This window comes from Tenebrio molitor, chromosome 2 (genome assembly GCF_963966145.1).
Source record: "Tenebrio molitor chromosome 2, icTenMoli1.1, whole genome shotgun sequence".
Classification (NCBI taxonomy): domain Eukaryota; kingdom Metazoa; phylum Arthropoda; class Insecta; order Coleoptera; family Tenebrionidae; genus Tenebrio; species Tenebrio molitor.
The window spans coordinates 248,990-265,862 of record NC_091047.1 but is presented as its reverse complement, the minus strand read 5'-3'; the positions used below and the strand labels follow the sequence as shown (position 1 = coordinate 265,862).

Genomic DNA, 16,873 nt, shown 5'->3' with positions numbered 1-16,873 from the left:
TAATATTGATTTACTGAATGGAATCGTGGTGTTTTTTCAGCGAAACGACTTTCTGTAGGAAAGTTTTATTAAGGAAATTCTTTCAAAATTAAACAATCCATATAGAGCACAATAAGTTATTATTGTAAGAAACGTAATATTCAAGTGGAGGCACTTAAAAAAACCTAGCTATTTTTGTAACGTATTAATAAAAAGTTTTATTATATCCCAGGTGTATTTTTATTTATTTTTCCTTTTCATCCAAGAGATCCGCTTAAACGCAAATACAGAAAACTAAAGTGATAAACCACCCTCGGCACTTGTCTGTTACGTAACATATTAGCCGTGCGTTTAGTGGAGGCAATAAATTCCATAGAAATAAGACAGGTGTAACGTTAACAGGTGCTGACACGACGACGCCCCCCGGGCTGCCGAGGCCTGATGCCCTCTTCACCCCACCGGGAGAACGAAATCGGCAGCAACACAGCCCCCCGACATTCCCCAACTTTGTAAGTAACGCGTCAACCTGCTCCTCTAATTAAATAACTCCTGTGCAAGCGCGTGTGAGACTGTACATGTGTGTGAGTGTGTGCGCTTGTCGGCGGATGTCTTCGCCGCTGATGTAGCAAAATTTCAATAAATATTAAAACCGAAACGCCGCACCCTCTACAAATGTTGTACGCTGAACTGCGATAACAACACGATTAATTAAAATGCTAACAGGGGAAGTTTTGACTTTGTTTGCTACGAACGTATTGAGAATTGGTCAAAACCCGATTATAATCGAAACGAACCGACTGTTGGGCAGTCAGTCACATTAGATGAAAAAAAAAAATTAAACGACTTTTTTTATCTATGTAAAACAACGCTCAAATCTTGTGGTGTTTTTCAGTCGCATGCGGAAGTGGGGTCTTCACCGGAAGTGTGTGTCACTCAAGTGGGGGGCACTTTGGGCCGGACCCGTTCTCGCCCTCGGGACGTTTCCTATTCCACGTTTGCCACTATGAGAAGAGACCACATCATAGCTGACGCTATTCCGGGACCTGAAAGTTGTGTTTAATGAACTGTATTGAGCGGTGTTAGCAGCTCCTGCTGAAGAGTTTTGTTTGTTTTTTTTTTTTGTCCCTTTAATCAGAACTACAGATGGATGTCGCACATCTTCACCTTCCGTTCGTATTTTACATTTACCGTAGATCGATTAATCGGGAGCTGCTAACGCCAAGATAGCGCCTGTGATACAGGAATAGATGCCAAGTGTTTTTAGCAAATGAATACTGTATAGGTAGTGGAACAATCACAGACTCTCGAGCTTAACTAATTGTTTTTAGATGGAACTTTTCTTGAAACTATCAACGAAAAACTATAACAAAAATTGACGACCGACCATATATTATCTAGGCCTACTACGAACAAAACAGGACGCGGTGATCCAGGATTACGAAGCGATAATGTCTTTTTGAATTTCCTCTCTGTGAGAATTTTTTTAACAAAGCCTTCTCTTTTCAAGGGAATATTTTTCTTATTTAGAAATTACCAGTTTTTATATCGCGGCTGTGTCTTTTTCGTTTTTTTTTTTATTGTTCGGCCTCTCCGTGATATCGTTACGATCCTGGAACACTTATTCACCGAAAAATACTTAATAAGCAGGCGTAATAAATGTCTAATTTAAATACGAATGAGTGTTAAACTTAGCGAAAACAAATCATACCGTGTATGATTATTCTATAAATCTGTTTTTCTTTTCGTGCAAAGGGAAAAAGTAAAAATTTTAATATCTGAAACGTTCCCACTTCAGTTACGCCGTTCTTTCATTACAACATCTGTTTAATGGGCTTGGAAAAGCATTCGAATTACAAATACTAATTAAAAGCGCTCACCCAAATAAGTCAGTGTCAAATTTATTAAATCGATAGTCGAAAATTTCCTACAGTAATAAAAGCTTGGCGTATCTGTCCAAAGACTGTTTCCACTATATTATAACTACGATTAAGTGTATGTACAATAAGTTATACATATACAATGTACATATGTTATTAGGTGAATTTGTTTTAACATAAGAGCTTTATTGCTGTGCAATAATGTATTTTGTAAATAAAGTGTGCTTACCAAGGATGCGTGTGAATTACAATATGTTGAGATGTTGTTTATATTACTTTATTCATGTAAATAACTGATGAACCAATGAGAGTATTAATAAATATAAACTAAATGTGGTTGTTTATTGTTTCATTAAACATCAATAACTTAACATGAATCAGATTTGACAAAACCGCGGACAAAAAAAAACATGAACTGTACAGAGTCATTATAAATTATTGTCCCATCGCAGTAGGCGTTGCTGATGTAGTTGAATATGTGTCGCAAGCCTCATAACATGAGTGAGACTAGTTGATCATGTTTGTTTTCAGCAATGGGTGCCTTTAAATATTTCGTTCATGCAACCGTAATTTGTCGTAACCCTCAAAAAAGTGAAAACATACTTTATTGTATCATTGGACAGAGAACATGATTGTTCAGCCGCTTGCAATATGTCGTAACCTAGAAACAAATATTTCTATATTATATCTGCTTGTTGTAACCCCACTGCATTGTATCAAGACGTCGTAAGCCACTTTTAATCGTCTCCTGAAAAATTTCTGCTTTGTGGCTTGTGACATATTGCAGTTGCATGAACGATTTGCTTCGAAAATAGGAATCGTTACGTTAATTCATTTTTAATGTAAAACATTGAAAAGAAAGAAAAAAAAAATTTGGCCCTAAATTTTAAGTTAGCTGCTCCAATGAATCTACGCTTTAAAAAAGCACAACAATTGACGGTGTCCAACGCCTTCCCCGCCCAGGATTTTATTTGAACCCTCGATACAGTGTGGTGAGATAAAGTAAGGAACAAAATTCAAAATAGCGTTATCTGATATTTTTAAGAAAATCGCTCGAATAGGTCGATTTTATATCGAAAAATGCCCTCATGTGACTTTTAAATAACGTGATTGGTTTTTCCGCAATAACGTCATCACCAATTTTTTAAATGACAACCCCCTCTTTTTTCTTCTTTTTCTCGTAGACCTTCCTTCCTACTAGCTAAAAAACTGTAAGAATAAAATTGACACATTTTTACAATTTTTCCATAGTGTGAAACCTTCTCACGAGAGATAGGTCAAAATTCAATGACATTTTTAAAAACTATTTGATAGGTATTGTTAAAAATATTAAGTAGACAATTAATTGACAAATAAACAAAACCAAATTTACATTAGGAAAATTATCTATTCCCGTTTTTTTTTGCAACCAGCTGTACGGCTCTGCTGTACGGTTTGAAAACGCAAATATGGAATGGGAACCATAGAATTGAATATAGAATCACAGAGTAGATTGTAGATCAACCATAGATTATCAACTCAAGACGCAGACACGTGCACAAATGTCAACTGAAAATCAATAAAAGTTAACCTCAAAGCTGTGCGCTCAAGTTTTATCGTTATAAAAATTAATAAAAATGGGTAGCACTAAACCAATCTTTAGAGATTTAGATCCCGATGATCCGGAACCTGAGACCACGGAAATAGAATCTCTCTGCATGAATTGTCATTCAAATGTACGAATAACTGCATCGTCAGGGTGTTATCGTAATATTGATACTGTTTTAACTTCCACAGGGAATTACCAGGATTCTTTTAACCAAGATTCCATTCTATAAAGAAATAGTCTTGATGTCGTTTTTATGTAACAGTTGTGGGTATCAAAATAATGAAATTCAATCGGGCGCTCCAATTAGTGAAAAAGGTGTTCGATTCACTTTACATGTTAAGACGTCAGCAGATTTGAATAGGCAGTTAGTAAAAAGCGATTACGCTAGTCTTAAAGTTGTAGAGGTGGACTTTGAAATACCTTCAAAAAGTCAAAAAGGAGGTAAGGTTTAAGGTTGTTTTTAATAAAAAAAAGCCACCCCAAAATTTAAAAAAACCACCAGCTGTTAAATTAAGATGGTAAAATTAAAATAACAGTAAATGTCCTAATGGTAACTTTGATATTACTAGGATCCCAGATGATCTTATCAATCTTTTTGTTATGTCAAAAGGCAATTATCTCACAAAGCATTACAAGTGAGTGCTAAGAAATTTCAAACTGCCGCAAAAACAAAGAAATCTTTTTAATAATACAAGATCACAACAATTCGAATTTGCATTTTCAGTTTTTATAATGTATCATTGACACCATCCTAACCAACATTTCTATTTCCCCCATGCCAAAAGTCAACTCTAATCATACAATGTTGCCTGTTGTATTCTCTAGGTAGAATGATTCATGCTTCAGGTGTGCTGTGACTCCATTTATTAACATGGGGACACAGCCTTCTTCTGACACTAATCATTTATGAAAGCGCTGTATATTTTTAACGGGGACAGTGGAATTATTACTACTTTGAAAATACCTACACATTTAAACTGAAAGCGTCGCAAAATCTGAAATACGTTTTTTGTGCTTACATAATTTCAGACGTAACAAAATTGTGCTTGTTTACAGTTATAAAATCATTATTCTGAATTTTTTTAAATAAAATGAATCTGAAATGGCTTTATCAAAAAATGTAAAAAGATTTACCTTTCTGACTCTCGGTACTTGTATAAGATTAAAAAATTGCTTCATTTGAAACCTGCATTTCCGTTATTAAAGTCTTTTTCAACACAGAGGAAGATTTAACATTAAATAAAAGAAAATGCAGAAAAAGTATTTTCTTTTTTAAAAAATCAAACGATAATTGAATATAAAAAAAACTATTCTATTAACTCTGCGCCGTTTTCTGTACATAATTCAACCTTACACTGTTTTTCTTTTGGTTTTCCTCTTTTGTCAATTGTATTTCACTATTTCTCAGAACTATTTCATATTTACGTCTCTTTAACATTTAATAGAGATAGGAAATAGTTTTGAGAAATAGTGAAGTACAATTTACAAAAGAGGAAAACCAAAAGAAAAACACTGTATATCGAAGTTTAAGCTTCTGAACACCCATGCGTGATACGTAAGTATTTGGAAATTTTTCATTATAAATTTTGGAATTATGTGACCAAAACCGGTCTGAGATTTTAATAACGCAAGTGGGGGTTTCAATTGAAGCAAAAAATGTTATTCCTCTGAAGTTTTTGCGTTAAATCAAACATTTTTTTTTCCTCATGTAAACTCAATACGGGGACATTCTGTTTTTTTTTCTCATTTTTACACATAATTAACATTTATCCCATTTTTATTGTTGGTGGGTTAATTTAATTGAAATTCAAGTTAATATTATATTTTGGCGTTTATTAGAAAATTAATAGTTAACTAGTAAATATAATATCTCTCCGTTTTTGTTTCATAAACAAATGTATTGCTTTTGTTAAAGAGGTCACAACAGTTGAAGGGGTTATAAATCGTAGTATAGTAGCTCTAGAACAGGACCAAATCATTAGAAAAGTACAGCATCCGGAAACCGCTGCTCAAATCGACATATTTATACAAAAACTTCAAGAGTTGAAGGATGTTAAGACACCTTTTACTGTAGTAAGTGCCGTTGAACCTGTAGTAATTGTAATTAATTTGCTGTTAAGATTCTAGAAGACATTTCTGGAAATAGTTTTATCGAAAACCCCCAGGCACCCCAAAAAGATCCCAATTGCACAAACGAGTTTTTTAAAAGAAGTAAAGAACAAGATCACGAACTGGGTGTTTTTACTCCACAAGAAATGGGTAGTGAACAAAACAGCGGCATTTTGAAACCTATTTCAGAAGATCAGTTCATTCTTGAAGACCTTGAAGGGGAAGTTCTACAGTTTCCAACAAACTGCTCTAATTGTGGGTCACCATGTGAGACCAACATGAAAATGACAAACATTCCCCATTTTAAGGAAGTGGTAATAATGGCGACGACGTGCGACGTTTGCGGACATCGGAGTAATGAAGTTAAATCTGGAGGTGGAATTGAGCCCACCGGGGTACACATTGAAGTAGACATTAACGGTCGCGGCGACTTTTCTCGCGACATTTTAAAATCAGAAACTTGCGACTTAAAAATTCCCCAATTGAAACTAGAAGTAGGACCTCACGCTTTAGGCGGCAGATTTACTACAGTCGAGGGGTTATTGGTGGCCGTTAAAGAACAACTAAATGATCCAAAATTTTCGCATATGTTTGGTGATTCACAAAACGCAGAGTCAAAAACAAAATTGGACGAATTTTTCGAGAAATTTGATCAGATTTTAGAAGGAAAGACCAGTATTACAGTTGTCCTAGACGACCCAGCTGGAAATAGTTACGTACAGGTACATAAGATGTTTTAAAATGATTTTTCTTTATTGTTTCACTTGTCATGTAATGTTTCGTTTATTTTAGAGCATGGGCGAGGAAGATTTAACGTTGCGGATAACGCGATATGAGCGTTCTCACGAACAAAACGAAGAACTAGGCTTGAATGACATTAAAACGGAAAATTACACGTGCAATTGATTTTATGAATATCTTTATATCCTAATCAATGATAAAATTAATAAATAAAATAAATCAATCTCCTTCATCTCTTAAAACAGGTTCGCCATCGAGCTTCTTTAAATTCGGAAGTCTTTTAATTGCCTCAAGTTTCCACACGGATTCTTCCATATTTTCGTGTAAAGGATTTCCTTAAATGTTTCACGAAAACAATTGCTTCAATTTCGACGAACAAGATTATAATAATTTACCGACAAATAGCAAATCTTCTAATGCTGGCAACTCTTGCAGTTTCATAAACTCACCCCATTCTTTAACCATGTTGTTGCTCATGTAAAGAACTTTTAGTTTTTTCAAAACATGAACACCTTTCATTTTTTCAACGAAATTGTATGAAATCCACAGTTCTTCCAAAGTATCACCGACACCTTCCTGAAATTTAACATTGGATATTACAACAAACGAAATATAATTTCAAATCTGAACCAGTCCTGCTAACGACTTTATGTAATTTCTACCCAACGACAAAATTCGCAAATTTTTCAGAGAACTAATACCTGCGATTTTTTCAATCATATTTGTAGATAAACTTAATTTTCTAAAATGTAAATTAACTGATTGGATAACGCAAATTAAAAAATAAGTGATTCGACAGACCTGCATTTTGTAAGAGCGGACAAGGAATTATCCATTTTTTCTATTGGGGGCCACTGAAATTGAAAACCTACGTCTTCAGCTTCAGAAATATTTTTTCCTGGATGTTTTTCCTCCCATCTTTTTATAGCATCTTTTATGGTTGTCGGTTTAGACATTTTACAATTTTATAAAACATAATTATATTGGTCAATTTTTGTTTATTTGGTTTCCGTGGAATCGGTTACTATGGGAGATTATGACGTAGTAAATTTATTTTTTAATTTCATTATTTTTACCTGCCTAGAGAATAAAAAGAACTAATTGTAACATTAAAATAAAGAAAAATACGATATGTACACAGTATATGCATATAATGTAATTAAATGACCTATTTAATAATTACAAAACGTTAAATGTAGTTAAATATATTATTATTTTAGACACATTTATCTTAATTCAGGTTCACGTCTCGTAGGGATAGATAACTTTTATGGACTGTCGAGTTCGAATTTCATGATCTACGACTCCACTGTATTTTTGTAATATAACTTAAAATTAAATATTCTTAAATTAATTTTATATAGCGGTGCTTTTTTATTTCTTTTTTCACAAAATTTTAAAAAAGGCGATCGGTGATTGGTATGACGTCAGCTGTCCACGTGATCGTTCTCGTCCAATCAAGTCTCAGAGTCGAATATTGTTTTATGTCAGGAGATGTCGTTGGAGTCGTTATTGCAGTCGTCGTCGGTGTGTCTTTTAACCCTAGTGCATTTCCTTTAATTTTAATGACTTTTTGGCTGTTATTTGATTTCCACTAGCATCTAATACCGTCGGACAGTGCATGAATCACCCCAGTAGATCGAATTTGTTATCGATACAAAACGACGACCAAGCTGTCGGTAAACGGGATGATAAATCGGACGCCGTGGCCGTGCATGTTTTCTTAATTTACCGTCTTTATCGACGACCAACGTCGTTTTCACGTCGTCAACTGTGGATCGTTTAAACATCATGGTTTGTATTGCACCGTTGTACAGTACCGACGAATCGTCGCCAACAATTAGGTTAGTGTCTCCGCGCAACGTCGCTACAATGAAGTTTCTCCCTGTTACAGGACGCAAGGATCATGAACATCGAATCCGCCGGCAAGGGCCAAAACAATTTCAACGATAATCACACGGAGGTAAGACATCTCGGTGTGCATTTACCGTTTTTCTTCTGTTTAATTTGTTTTGGCATGAGTTTACACAGTCGCCTATTTTTAGAAATGGAATCTCTTTCTAAATAACTCGAATGTTTATGAATTGTGACAGGCGCTATCTCGTACAGTATAGTTTTGCGATCGGGGAACCTCATGTCATGACGTTCAACAATCGAAACTTGGATGTCGTCGGTGCCTGTCCGTTTGTGTCAATTGCTTGTTAACGCGCATTTTCTCATAATTACGTTTCTTTACCTCCACGTTTGTTATTCAACACCGCAGTGGCGGTGCCAATACAGAGGCGGCGCGACCGACCGGCTGATTGACAGACGCGGAACTGTCAAATGCTAGGTGGCGTGTCGAACAAACATACCACAAAAACTTTATGTGAAGTTTTGAAACGTTCACATCGTTGGATAAAAGTCGGAAATGTGACCAACCCACTTAGCCGTGAAACAGTTGTCAACATAAAAGTGTAAAAATTGAATCTAACCTCACTTCGATAAACGACATAAGCAAGTAATTTTTGAATTTTATCTAATTTTGTATTTGATAAAGCGCAGGTGTTAAAAAATTGAAATTATGATTTCGCAGAAATCGAGAACAATACCGGTATGTCAATTCAGAAGCGTTACGGTGTATTTCGTGGTGGTTTCCGTACAAATTCTCTATAGAAATTCGTGTTTTTCTTTCACATAGACTGGAATATAATAATTGTTCTTTTTTAAAGATTTTTTTTTCACCGCATCTACCGAAAGAAAAGTGAGCAAGTACTATATAATCTCGAATGTTATTGTTCCTCTTTGGATAAGAAACAAAATCGACACGTGTTTTTCATGCGCCTTCTTCGCCCGTTGCACGAGCCACCACTGCCATTAGAAATGTTTTATTTGGTTTATATTTACACTCGCACAGTATTTGCGTTGGTTAGTCGTGCCATGTTTGCGGTTTATTGGAAAAGTCGCCTCGTTGCAAGCAAAAACTCGTGTGGAAAGCAGCGGAAAAGCGCGGCAATGGTCAGTTCGGCATAGACGCGGCGGAAGGGGGATCTCGTTGCATGATCAGCGTTTCGATGGCGCTCGGGGGAATTTTCCGGCGAAGAAAACGCGGGGTGGTCGATTTGGTAATTCGGTCGACGGCCAATTTATCACTGGCAATTGATCTGTTTGGGTTTTTGCAGCCGAAGAACAACTCCGTGTCAAATGCGCCCCCGCCAACACCACTCAACAAGACCAAGCTGACGACGGGCACGGTCCAAGGGCCGATGATCAAGAAGGACAAACGACATTCCAGCTCCCGATTCAACATCACCAAAAACAGGGAATTGGAGATGCTGCCTTCGCTCAAAGGTATGCAAGAGATCATGTTTTTGTGCTATTTTTAGTTATTGTAATGTCGCGCCGGCGGTTATTTCGGGATTTTTTTCGCCAGCGAGGGCACTGGGTTAACGATAAATATTGTTTTGTGTCAAGGTGGAAATGGATTTCCGATGGCGCTTTACGTGTCTTGACCTGAGGACGTTGGATTATTGTGCCAGAGTTGGCATTTTATTAGAAACACAGGCGCAGGAAAAGAAGTTGCATGTCGCTTTCGAATTGTGGCGGTACGAATAAGTCTTGCTTGGTGGTGGCGAGTGGACCACGTGTTCAACTTTTCGCTGATAAATGTGCCGAGGAGGAATTCCTAATTACTTGATTATTGTTCTGAGACAGTATTGTTTGTTAATTGAATATACGTGTAGGTTGACTACTAATTGTTTTTCGTTGTTATCAAATAATGGAATTCGTTTAGAAAATAGGCTTGTTCAGGGATCATTTATTTCGCAAAATCAAACGAGATTAGCAAAAAATTCATGGAAAATCCGTACGTTTCAGCTTTCCCCATTAAAACCGATCAAACCCAAATTTACGTAACTTGAGTAGTTTATTGTATTTATGTTGTTCGAATCGTTTGTGCGCGCCGTTTTTGCTGTGTGAATGCGGCTTCTTTAAGGGTAACAGGTGACGCGTGCGCGCGTGCGTCTGTCACTTCCATTAATCCATATCCTTCACCCCTTATCGGTAGTTAACCGGAGAGGAATAGCCGTAAACATTCCGCGATCGCGATGACTTGACGCATTGCGTCTTCTCCTTGGTCCGTTGTCTCCGTTGTGTTTCGTCTTGACGGGACGACATTTAATTTTTGACAGTTGAAAGGTGGTGCGTTCGCGTGTGTGCGAGTGCGTGCAAGGACAACGGGAGTGTTTCCGAACATGGTTCACTCAACTTTCGCGCAAGGTCATGTTATGGGAGGTCGGGACTCGTCCCCATTAGGAATACCGAAGTCACCATCGTTCCATAGCGGGTTAGATTTGGTGGCGTCGGCTAGCGTCGATTCGCTGGTCGCGGCGCAGACCTCGGCCAAACATGTTGAGAACGAAGCGGGCGGACGGGGCGACGATGGAAAGACCACGGGACAGAGAAGGAATGCGAATGCCGCCAGAGCCATGCAAGACGCCGGGCACTTGCCGGCACTGCAAGGTAACGAAAATTGAACCCAAAGGAATTTTTGACGTCGCGACGTAGCTTTCAAAATGTAAAAGACAGTATTACGTACGCGGAAGATGGCTCGCTGGCATTTCCGGGGTAGTTGATGCAGCAAATTCTTAATGGACATGTGCTACGTAAAGGTATTCGTGAATCAGTAAAAGAAAACAATTATTCAAAATCTGACCTTGTGTCATTGCTTTACGAATTGATGGTGTGCGAATCTCGCTCAGTAACTTGAGTCTTTATGATGATCAGCAACGGCTTAACAAGAGGAGTTAATAAAAAAAATCAAGATTTATAATCATTACTCGTAGTGAAAATTACGTGTAGAAGAAAATATGAGAAATGGTCGTTTTTGTTCTATTTTTTCATTTGTTGTGTCGCGGATATTTTTCTGGCAACGTACTCCAAGAAAAAAAATGTCAACAATAAAAATAATAATAGTGGACTAGTTGGAAGATTCGCCACGTTTTGAAACTTATTTATCTATTGATGATGATCATGACATAATGTAGTGTATGCAGTGTAACGAAATTGACATTGAACTTAATACATGCGGTTTCGCCTATCGCATTTTTTATGTGCGTGCGTACATAATTGTGCGACTCTTATTTTTTTTACACCGTTAATAGCGGATACTGGCGTGATGTGTTCCAAATGAGCACAGATATCTCCTTTTGATAGATGCTTACATTACATTATCGACAATGTCATAATTTTAATCCAGTTGGACCAACTTACGGCTCAAAAAGAAGTAAAGAACAGGAGGAACAATTTTGACAACGTATATGTATTTTTTTTTAATTCGCACAGGTTTTCATTTGTCGAATTAACAAAAAAAAAACTATTATATTCCGCCGACAGGTTTTTTGAGTATTTTTCAAATACGTATGCATATTCTTTACAGTCAAATTAATTCCTCTTTTTTCGTTAAAAAAATATATGTACGCGCAATCGCTGTCTGTGAATGAGGAGGTGTGATATACGAGTACGTACCACGGACGCCTTGAAATGGTTGGTATGTATTGAGTAAAAAATAAGGCTGGGAATCTTATTCGAATATCCGAATAGCTGACCATGTAAAATTCGAATACCAAAATCCAAGAAAGTCCCAGCCTTAGTAAAAAATGCATTCAGAAATCGGGTCCATCTGAGTAACTGACATAAACACGAGGCACAAAATCCCCAAATTGACCGCACTATCCTAAATAAAATACGTATAACACCTTGGTCAATCTGTTGATCGTCGATTTGTTCCAGACGCCGCCCCAGCCGATCGTGAGGAACTCTTCATACAGAAATTGAGACAGTGTTGTGTACTGTTCGACTTCGCCTCCGATCCGCTATCAGACTTGAAATGGAAAGAAGTGAAACGTGCCGCCCTCCACGAGATGGTCGAGTATGTAACCCAACAGAAAGGCGTCATCACCGAACCTATTTATCCCGAGGCCGTTAACATGGTGAGACTTTTCTCTCCCGCCCCCGTTTTTCTATTTTCGCAACGTTTGATTCTTCACCATGTGGTAGATTAATCATGCGTGTTAGTGGTTGTTAATTTTCGATAAGAACAACTGATCGCGGTACGGAGATTAACGCTATCTGTACACAGCAAGCCCGCCGTTAATGGATGTTTTTCTAGTAATTGCCATGTAATTATTGCTTAGCGATACAATTTCAACGTTGGATGTAATTGTCGTACCATTAATAAAATAGCCAGTTTGCTAACGGCGGAAACTTCAAGGACGTCTGTATTGTTCGAGGCACATTCTTGGTCAAAAGCGGTCTTTTGTTTATTTTGGATGTGAACGATGTTCATGTTTTCCAGTTCGCCGTGAACCTCTTCCGCACCTTACCCCCGTCGTCGAATCCCAACGGTGCCGAGTTCGATCCAGAAGAAGACGAGCCGACGTTGGAGGCCGCCTGGCCCCACCTGCAACTCGTATACGAGTTGTTTTTACGCGTGCTGGAAGCGCCAGATTTTCAGCCGAACATCGCCAAACGTTACATTGATCAAAAATTCGTCCTTCAACTCCTAGATCTGTTCGATTCGGAGGATCCCCGGGAGCGGGATCTTCTAAAAACCACCCTCCATCGCATCTACGGCAAATTTCTCGGTCTCCGAGCCTTCATTCGCAAACAGATTAACAACGTGTTTTACCGCTTCATATATGAAACGGAACACCATAACGGTATCGCGGAGCTTTTGGAAATTTTAGGTTCAATAATCAACGGCTTCGCCTTGCCCTTAAAGGAAGAACATAAAGTGTTTTTGTTACGAGTGTTGATGCCGCTGCACAAAGTCAAATCGTTGTCGGTATACCACCCGCAATTGGCCTATTGCGTAGTGCAATTTCTGGAAAAAGATCCGTCGCTGACGCAGCCCGTCATTAGAAGTTTGTTAAAGTACTGGCCGAAAACTCACAGTCCCAAGGAAGTCATGTTTTTGAACGAATTGGAAGAGATTCTGGACGTCATCGAGCCCGGAGAGTTCCAGAAGGTTATGTGCCCTCTCTTCAAGCAGTTGGCCAAATGTGTCAGTTCTCCGCATTTTCAAGTCGCCGAACGAGCACTCTACTATTGGAATAACGAATACGTGATGTCGTTGGTGTCGGAAAACGCCACCGAAATTTTGCCACTGATGTTTCCCAGCTTGTATAAAAATTCGAAAAGTCATTGGAACAAAACTATACACGGCCTTATCTACAATGCACTCAAGTTGTTCATGGAGATGAATCAAAAGCTGTTTGATGAATGTACTCAACTGTACCGGGAAGAGAGAAGAAAGTGAGTACCCAAGTCGGTTCAAAAAATTCGACAAAAATACTTGTTCAACACATTATTTTAACTGTAAAAATCATTTCTAGATTAAAGTAATTTTTAAACACTGCCTGCGTTTTGTAAGACATTATTAATGAAACCAAGAATACAAACCGAGTAGCAGTTTAAAAGAATAAATAAAAACTTGTGTTGTTTTCTTTTTGTCGTCAGGGAGCGAGAACGAGAAAATCAGCGTATGGAATTGTGGATAAGAGTTGAATCGTTGGCAGCAAAAAAGCCCGAATACGAAATAATCAAAGCGAAAAATCCGGAAATCAACAGCAGCGTCATTTCGAGTCCCGATCCGGACGACGAAATCAACTTGGACAATTTAGAGCAGCAAGCCCAGGAGGTAAAGACAATTCTTTACGTCGTCTACACAAACAAATGTTTTTATGACAAGTTTCATGAATTTGCTTTTTCTGTTTCAGAAAAAACGCAGCTAGTAAAGTTTTGTTGTAAATACATATTTTTAAGTGTAGAAGTAAGTTTGTTGTTACCTTTTTTTTTTTTTGTTCTTTTTTTTATGTCATCAAAACATTTGATCATCCTTGTGTTGTCGTTTTCCTATGTGTTGTATTATTTTTGATGCACAGACGGGATCAGAGCACTGTTCTGCGATTTTTGACAATAATTGTGCCATGAGTTGGTGAGGTGGTGGGAAAAGTGTGTAAAACTTAATGTTAACAATAACATACATCCAAGACAAACTACTAATTTAACGACAGTGTTGTACGTTCAGTGTCAAGCTGTCACCTTTTCAATTAACATTTTTCAACAAACAAGATTTCTTTATAATGGACACGTAATTCTGGACCGTCCATCCACCGCCTCGACCTTCCACATCTTGTCGCGTTTCACGTGTAACACATGTTTACTCCTGCATTTGTTGCAGATAAAAAAGACTCGCAACTCAAACAAGCCATTAGTTCGTCGCAAATCGGAACTACCGCAAGATCAATACACCGTCAAAGCCCTGAGCGATCACAAAAGAGCGGATGAATATCTCACGACACCACCAGATGTTAATAAGTGCTAGTCCACTTGACACACGTTTTATTTAGTGAGCTTAGTGCCAACAAATTTACATTATATATATACATAGTGCGCAGACCTAAAAAATCATGATTAATTACGTTTAATTTATTGTTTATTTCTATTACATACATGTATTTATATTATATTATACATGTATTATATATATTATATAAATATGTGTGTGTAATATGTATATATATGTGGTGAAATGTATTGTGTTACGCTAAAGTGGGCGTGGTTTTTTAGGTCCGTTTTTTTACAAAGACGATCGTTTTTCGTTGGTTTTGAGAGAAAAGTTGAAAATATTTTTAGATACTATAGCCGATAGTTAACTTTCGAACAAGGTAATTGGAGCATCTTAAAGCCATTTGAAAATACATTTATTAATAGAACTACAAAAACAAACCAAGCATGTATTATAATGCTTGACGTTGCATTACTTGTCATATAAATTGATTTTAGTAGTATGTAGTTATGTTAATACCAGTTCTGGCTCAAGGCTAATCGTTTAGAATTTTTTTTAAACGTCACCCCTGAAAAATTGAAGAATTTTGCTACATTTTACATAATTGCAGTCTCTTTTGAAAGTAACAAGAATTTTTAACCTCGCCTTGATTTATTACAGTATTTTACCGTCGAGGGTGTAGCTGGCTACACCCTGAAAATATAGTAAAACAAAATGGAAAAATAATAAGGGTGTAACATTTGTAGTTCCTAAATTGATATTGAAGAAAATAACATTATATGCATTACTAAATTTTAAATGTACACAGTAAAATAATAAGGTAAAAATTCTAGTTACTTCCAAAAGACTGAAATTAAACAAAATGTAGCAAAAATCTTCTAATTTTTGAAATTTAAAAAAGGGTTAGATTATTGCATTTTTTTTAGTCTAAATGATCCGTGAGCCAGAACTGGTATTATTAAACAAAACTACTTTTAGTCTAGATTTTTATCGTTTTTGTCAAGTGATATTTTTAATAATCTTTAAAACATTACATTTTAAGATTTTTTTAATTTTAAGATACAATTAAACAGGTAAGAAGGAAGATCATCATCCTGATCAAAATTTTCCACGGTGTCTTTAAGTGATGAAATATTTATAACGAAAGTTTTATTTGGTTTTATCCCACTTTCAAAAGCACAAGTTCCAATTTAATTTTTGCCCCAACATTTATTTCATCAGTGAATGGAGCGCTACTTTTCGGAAAATGTAGGTCAAAAATGTTTCTCACTTTCATTAACGACTGAATTCTGTGAGCAATTATACAATGAAAGCATAAAAAGCATATCTTTTTCTAAACAAGCGTATGTAATCAATTTCCAATTGCTGGAGGTCATGCAGCAACTGCAAGCTCTTAAAAAAATATGTAGTGAGTGTGATTTTTTCAGGTTATTCTTAGTAGTATCTTAAATTTTATTGTTACCATAGCTCTTGCTTTAATGTGTATCACAAAGCAGAATTGAATATGCCGAAATGTAATATCACCAAATAAAAATATCATTTTATTATTATTTTATAAAACACAATCATCATTGAAAGTTAAATATATTTAAGGAGTAAACCTACTGGTTTTTATATGGCCCAATTACCTTGCAATTTTTTCGCGCTAGATCTTATTTGTATGCAAATAAATATCTATTGTAGAGTCAATAGCATATACATTTATATAAATGACTGCATGAAGAGGTTTATGTGTTGTTAGCCGTTACTAAATTAGCATGTGGCCTTTTACAAGAATAATATATTAAGATGTTTATATAAAGTCCTACTTTAGACGCAATTTATTTAATACTTTTCTCTCTAATATTTTATTTAATTTAAAAAAATTCGAGCAATCGGGAGACACGTGAACTACGAGTGTAAAGACATTATTTATGTATTTAGAAATTTAAATGTGTGGCACTTGCTTTGAATGTGTTATTTAAGAAAAATCGAATGAGCATATTGTTAGATACATTTATAAAAGAAAGTGTAAGTCTAGTGTTGTAACTCAAAATACATTCAATAATTAGTTGTTAAGGAAATATTTTTTATGTTTCAAGATGGATGGAAAGTGTACATATGGAGATGGAGTCGATATTATGTCTTAGACAGTATTTTTTTAATGTGTACAGCTTTGCTTTGTCAATGATATTGATATAAATAATTACATTTCTTTAATTAACCTTTTTCTATCCTCCGCTTTAACCGAGTTCATTCTAAACACGATAG

At 36.4% G+C, this 16,873-nt stretch overlaps 4 protein-coding genes across 11 annotated transcripts in view; 3 read left to right on the top strand and 1 right to left on the bottom strand.

Moving 5' to 3' along the window:
• The window catches only part of LOC138125072 (protein turtle homolog A-like), a 191,010-nt gene extending 188,818 nt beyond the window's left edge, over positions 1–2,192 (top strand). For 3 of the 5 annotated variants that reach the window (XM_069040334.1, XM_069040332.1, XM_069040333.1), the window contains exons 13-14: positions 382–488; positions 872–2,192. In XM_069040334.1, the coding sequence (XP_068896435.1) occupies positions 382–488; positions 872–1,039 (275 nt within the window). In that variant the 3' untranslated portion in view covers positions 1,040–2,192. Of the gene's footprint in view, positions 1–40; positions 209–381; positions 489–871 lie in introns of those variants that run through there. The other 2 variants (XR_011157335.1, XM_069040335.1) reach the window with 2 other exon arrangements.
• A 1,176-nt stretch (positions 2,193–3,368) lies between these two features.
• Positions 3,369–6,517, top strand: Zpr1 (zinc finger protein Zpr1). Its single transcript, XM_069038924.1, has 5 exons — positions 3,369–3,571; positions 3,633–3,885; positions 5,360–5,517; positions 5,565–6,275; positions 6,346–6,517. Exons 1-5 carry the CDS (start codon positions 3,473–3,475, stop codon positions 6,457–6,459), a joined length of 1,335 nt encoding a protein of 444 aa, XP_068895025.1. The 5' UTR covers positions 3,369–3,472; the 3' UTR covers positions 6,460–6,517.
• LOC138124014 (dynein axonemal light chain 1-like) lies at positions 6,456–7,328 on the bottom strand. Its single transcript, XM_069038939.1, has 4 exons — positions 7,096–7,328; positions 6,925–7,036; positions 6,690–6,870; positions 6,456–6,629 (listed from the first exon to the last, which is right to left on the bottom strand). Exons 1-4 carry the CDS (start codon positions 7,248–7,250, stop codon positions 6,514–6,516), a joined length of 564 nt encoding a protein of 187 aa, XP_068895040.1. The 5' UTR covers positions 7,251–7,328; the 3' UTR covers positions 6,456–6,513.
• A 463-nt stretch (positions 7,329–7,791) lies between these two features.
• On the top strand, positions 7,792–16,822 carry wrd (well-rounded). 4 transcript variants are annotated; one of them, XM_069038896.1, is made up of 7 exons: positions 7,792–8,088; positions 8,189–8,257; positions 9,456–9,624; positions 12,064–12,263; positions 12,629–13,587; positions 13,792–13,972; positions 14,516–16,822. In XM_069038896.1, exons 1-7 carry the CDS (start codon positions 8,086–8,088, stop codon positions 14,657–14,659), a joined length of 1,725 nt encoding a protein of 574 aa, XP_068894997.1. In that variant the 5' UTR covers positions 7,792–8,085; the 3' UTR covers positions 14,660–16,822. The 4 variants fall into 4 exon arrangements, with proteins under 4 accessions (XP_068894997.1, XP_068894998.1, XP_068894999.1 ...); XM_069038897.1 differs by lacking the exons at positions 7,792–8,088; positions 8,189–8,257 and adding an exon at positions 8,422–9,398; XM_069038898.1 differs by lacking the exons at positions 7,792–8,088; positions 8,189–8,257; positions 9,456–9,624; positions 14,516–16,822 and adding exons at positions 10,203–10,794; positions 14,052–14,108.
• The last annotated feature ends 51 nt before the right edge of the window (positions 16,823–16,873 follow it).

What these genes read in the sequence shown, in the direction of transcription:
- wrd (XM_069038894.1), top strand. Translation starts at nt 10,527, where the DNA reads ATGGTTCACTCAACTTTCGCGCAAGGTCATGTTATGGGAGGTCGGGAC. An exon ending in GCACTTGCCGGCACTGCAAG is followed by an intron (nt 10,795 to 12,063) that starts GTAACGAAAATT and finishes GATTTGTTCCAG; the next exon opens with ACGCCGCCCCAGCCGATCGT. An exon ending in ATCCCGAGGCCGTTAACATG is followed by an intron (nt 12,264 to 12,628) that starts GTGAGACTTTTC and finishes CATGTTTTCCAG; the next exon opens with TTCGCCGTGAACCTCTTCCG.
- LOC138124014 (XM_069038939.1), bottom strand. Translation starts at nt 7,250, where the DNA reads ATGTCTAAACCGACAACCATAAAAGATGCTATAAAAAGATGGGAGGAA. An exon ending in TAAAGTCGTTAGCAGGACTG is followed by an intron (nt 6,871 to 6,924) that starts GTTCAGATTTGA and finishes GTTAAATTTCAG; the next exon opens with GAAGGTGTCGGTGATACTTT. An exon ending in AGAAGATTTGCTATTTGTCG is followed by an intron (nt 6,630 to 6,689) that starts GTAAATTATTAT and finishes GAAACATTTAAG; the next exon opens with GAAATCCTTTACACGAAAAT.
- Zpr1 (XM_069038924.1), top strand. Translation starts at nt 3,473, where the DNA reads ATGGGTAGCACTAAACCAATCTTTAGAGATTTAGATCCCGATGATCCG. An exon ending in GCATGAATTGTCATTCAAAT is followed by an intron (nt 3,572 to 3,632) that starts GTACGAATAACT and finishes TAACTTCCACAG; the next exon opens with GGAATTACCAGGATTCTTTT. An exon ending in CTGGAAATAGTTACGTACAG is followed by an intron (nt 6,276 to 6,345) that starts GTACATAAGATG and finishes CGTTTATTTTAG; the next exon opens with AGCATGGGCGAGGAAGATTT.